Raw genomic sequence first — 3,999 nt, forward strand, 5'->3', positions numbered from 1 at the left:
GGGTGGTGAGGCTGAGGGTGGTGGGAGGTGGTAGGGGATGGTGAGGCTGAGGGTGGTGGGGGTGATGGTGGTGGTGGGTGGTGAGGCTGAGGGTGGTGGGAGGTGGTAGGGGATGGTGAGGCTGGGGGTAAGGCTGAGTGTGGTGATGGTGACTGGGGGGTGAGGCTGAGTGTTGTGGGGGGTGATGGTGAGCCTACCTTGATTTCCCTGGTGGTCCAGTGGGCTCCCTGGTGGTCCGGTGGCCACTACTCCCGGTCTGCAGCTCCGCAGAGACCGTGTAGTCTCGCGAGATATCAGAGCGTTGCCGTGGTAACCCGCGGCAACGCTCTGATTGCCCAATTCTCGCGAGTCACATGGTCTGCAGCTCTGCACACTGCGGAGCTGCAGACCAGTGTCTGCGATGGTGGCCGGGCAGCCAGGAGGGGCCTCGCACCCGGCGGCATACCGGGCAAGCCGCCGGGCCCCCTACTGGTGTCAGGTCCTCGGTCACTGACCGAGGACCTGACACAGTCTGCTCTCTAATTAGGCGGCCGCGAGGCCCCAGCCAGCGCGAGGCCTTAGGCGGCCGCCTAAACCGCCTAATTAGAGAGCCGCCTCTGCTCACCCCCACCACCCTCAGCTACACCCACCACCACCATCAGCTTCACCGCCCCACCACCGTCACCATCACCCCCACCAACCTCAGCCTCATTCCCCACCACCATCACCCACCATCACCACCCTCAGCCTCACCCCCCACCACCCTCAGCTTCACCCCCACCACCATCACCCCTCACCACCCTCACCATCACCCCTCCCCACCATCACCCCCACCACCCTCAGCCACACCCCCACCACCCTCAGCTACACCCACCACCACCGTCACCATCACCCCCCACCACCCTCAGCTTCACCCCCCATCACCCTCAGCTTCACCCCCCACCACCCTCAGCCTCACCCCCACCACCCTCACCATTACCCCTTCACCCTCACCATTACCCCTTCACCCTCAGCCTCACCCCCCACCACCCTCAGCCTCACCATCCCCCATAACCCCCCACCACCCTCAGCCTCACCCCACCCTCAGCTTCACCACCCCTCAGCATCACCCCCCTCACCCCCCTCAGCATCACCCCCCACCACCCTCAGCATCACCACCCTCAGCATCAGCCCTCACCACCCTCAGCATTACCTCCCACCACCCTCAGCATAACCCTCCGTCACCACCCTCAGCTTCCCCCCACTCACCATCACCCCCTCCTTCTCACATCACTCACTCTCACATTACCCCCTCTCACTCTCACATTACCCCCCCACTCTCACATTACCCCCCACTCTCACATTACCCCCCACTCTCACATTACCCCCCACTCTCACATTACACCCCACTCTCACATTACGCCCCCCACTCTCACATTACCCCCCCACTCTCACATTACCCCCCTCTCACTCTCACATTACCCCCTCTCACTCTCACATTACCCCCTCTCACTCTCACATTACCCCCCTCTCACTCTCACATTACCCCCTCTCACTCTCACATTACCCCCCTCTCACTCTCACATTACCCCCTCTCACTCTCACATTACCCCCTCTCACTCTCACATTACCCCCCCACTCTCACATTACCCCCCACTCTCACATTACGCCCCCCACTCTCACATTACCCCCCACTCTCACATTACGCCCCCCACTCTCACATTACGCCCCCCACTCTCACATTACCCCCCCACTCTCACATTACCCCCCACTCTCACATTACCCCCCTCTCACTCTCACATTACTCACTCTCACATTACTCACTCTCACATTACTCACTCTCACATTACCCACTCTCACATTACCCCCCCTTACTCTCACATGACCCCCCTCTCACATTACCCCCCTCTCACTCTCACATTACCCCCTCTCACATTAACCCCCCTCACTCTCACATTACCCCCCTCACTCTCACATTACCCCCCTCTCACTCTCACATTAACCCCCCTCACTCCCACATTACCCCCCTCACTCTCACATTACCCCCTCTCACTCTCACATTACCCCCCTCACTCTCACATTACCCCCTCTCACTCTCACATTAACCCCCTCACTCTCACATTACCCCCTCTCACTCTCACATTACCCCCCTCTCACTCTCACATTAACCCCCCTCACTCTCACATTAACCCCCCTCACTCTCACATTAACCCCCCTCACTCTCACATTACCCCCTCTCACTCTCACATTAACCCCCCTCACTCCCACATTACCCCCCTCACTCCCACATTACCCCCCTCACTCTCACATTACCCCCCTCACTCTCACATTAACCCCCTCACTCTCACATTACTATCACCCCCTGCTCCCTCTCACATTACCATCAACCCCCCGCTCCTTTTCACCATCACCCTCCACTCCCTCTCACCATCACACCCCCCACTCCCTCTCACCATCAGCTACCCCATACACATAGGGTCTCAGACAAAAACACAAACATGCTCACAGAGACATACATTTGCACACACAAGGATGACACACTCTCAGGCACATACACAGGTAGACATTGCGTCAATGTGTATATGTGACACTTTTTGTTAGTGGGGCCTCATGTTTGCGTTTCGCCTAAGGCCTCATAAAGTCTAGAGCCGCCTCTGCCTACAAATAACTCAAACATGCTGCTTTATGGTTTATAAGCAGAATCAATATTAAATAAGAGATTATGCTGCTTATAAAATTACATCATAAAGTAATAAAGATGTGGCCATTGCCTCTTAGATGGTGGTGTCGATCTATTTAATTGAATACAGTTGACAATCTTGAGATTCCTGTAAAAATAAAAGCTCAAGATACTATTTGGAGAACTAAATGTTGATATGATTACTCCTTTTAGGAGTGTCTATCTAGATTATTAAATACTCTGTTACCAACTCTTACAGATAACACACATATGACAGCAACCGGGCAAACTTTTATAAAGGTCAGTTTATTATATATGCAAATAACACATGCAAATCCACTGCACAGTATAAGTATTTAATGTGTTCTTTATTCTTAGATGAGAAGAGAAATTACAGAGTCACAAACTTTATTTTGTATTAACACCATGGGTATATTGTGTCTTTCTTTAGGTTTAATCCTATCTCTAGCAAGTAAGTAAATACAAAGATGAGACTAGAACTTTTCCACACTCTGAGTGTTGTGTGTAATGCAATTTCCTCTTGTTTTCAGATGTTCGGTCTCAGATTTCTGTTTCACTTTCAGTCCCTGAGATAGTGAAGGTGACAGAATCAGTCCTGCTGGTTTGTAAAGTCACCGGTGCTTCAATCACCGATAGCAGTAAGATCCCCGCTGTGAACTTCGTTAAGCAACTTTTAGATGGCAACCTGGTGTTTTTGGCTCATCTTAATTATGCTCAGGGCACAGCATACAACCCCACATTACAGAATAGGCTCACCCTGTCCAGAGACACAGCCAGAAATGAGGCATATCTGCAAATAAGAGACATGAAACCAGAAGACACAGCAGTATATTACTGTGCAGGGCAAAGTACACAGTGTGTAAAAGGAAGCAAAGACCAGACTTAAAGCTGCAATAAAATACCAACATGAATATAAGCAAACCCGCAAATAATTTCTGAAGGATGAAAAATCTTAAATACAAATTGGAAAATGAAAGGACTAGCTACATACACAAGGACTAGTCCAGTCTGGTGATAGTGAGAACCCCCTACAAATATAACATAAATAAGAATATAGGCAGAATTATGCAACTAAATAAATAAACCACAATAATAAACCTTGTGTAGAAATACCTGTTCCAAGTAAATATAAATCATATCCTGCCTATATCTCCAAACTAATATTGCACAGGAGAAATTCTACTACAGGTCGGATCATCCAGACTTTATTACCTCTGGCCAATATATTACAGCTGTTGAACCAAAGCCTCTTGTTAATTAATTATATAGGATGGTATGACATCTCAATGCTTATGTCTATCTGGATTCAATATGCTACCTACATATGACCAGGAGGGGTT

At 50.7% G+C, this 3,999-nt stretch overlaps 1 gene segment (V, D, J or C); it reads left to right on the forward strand.

Annotated features, from left to right (window-relative positions):
• The first annotated feature begins 3,062 nt into the window (after positions 1-3,062).
• Positions 3,063-3,545, forward strand: LOC134612153 (Ig heavy chain V region 1B43-like). The segment is given in 2 exon segments: positions 3,063-3,110; positions 3,190-3,545. Coding segments are annotated over 2 exon segments (402 nt in total).
• The last annotated feature ends 454 nt before the right edge of the window (positions 3,546-3,999 follow it).

This window comes from Pelobates fuscus, chromosome 5 (assembly GCF_036172605.1).
Source record: "Pelobates fuscus isolate aPelFus1 chromosome 5, aPelFus1.pri, whole genome shotgun sequence".
In the NCBI taxonomy this organism is placed as follows: Eukaryota; Metazoa; Chordata; class Amphibia; order Anura; family Pelobatidae; genus Pelobates; species Pelobates fuscus.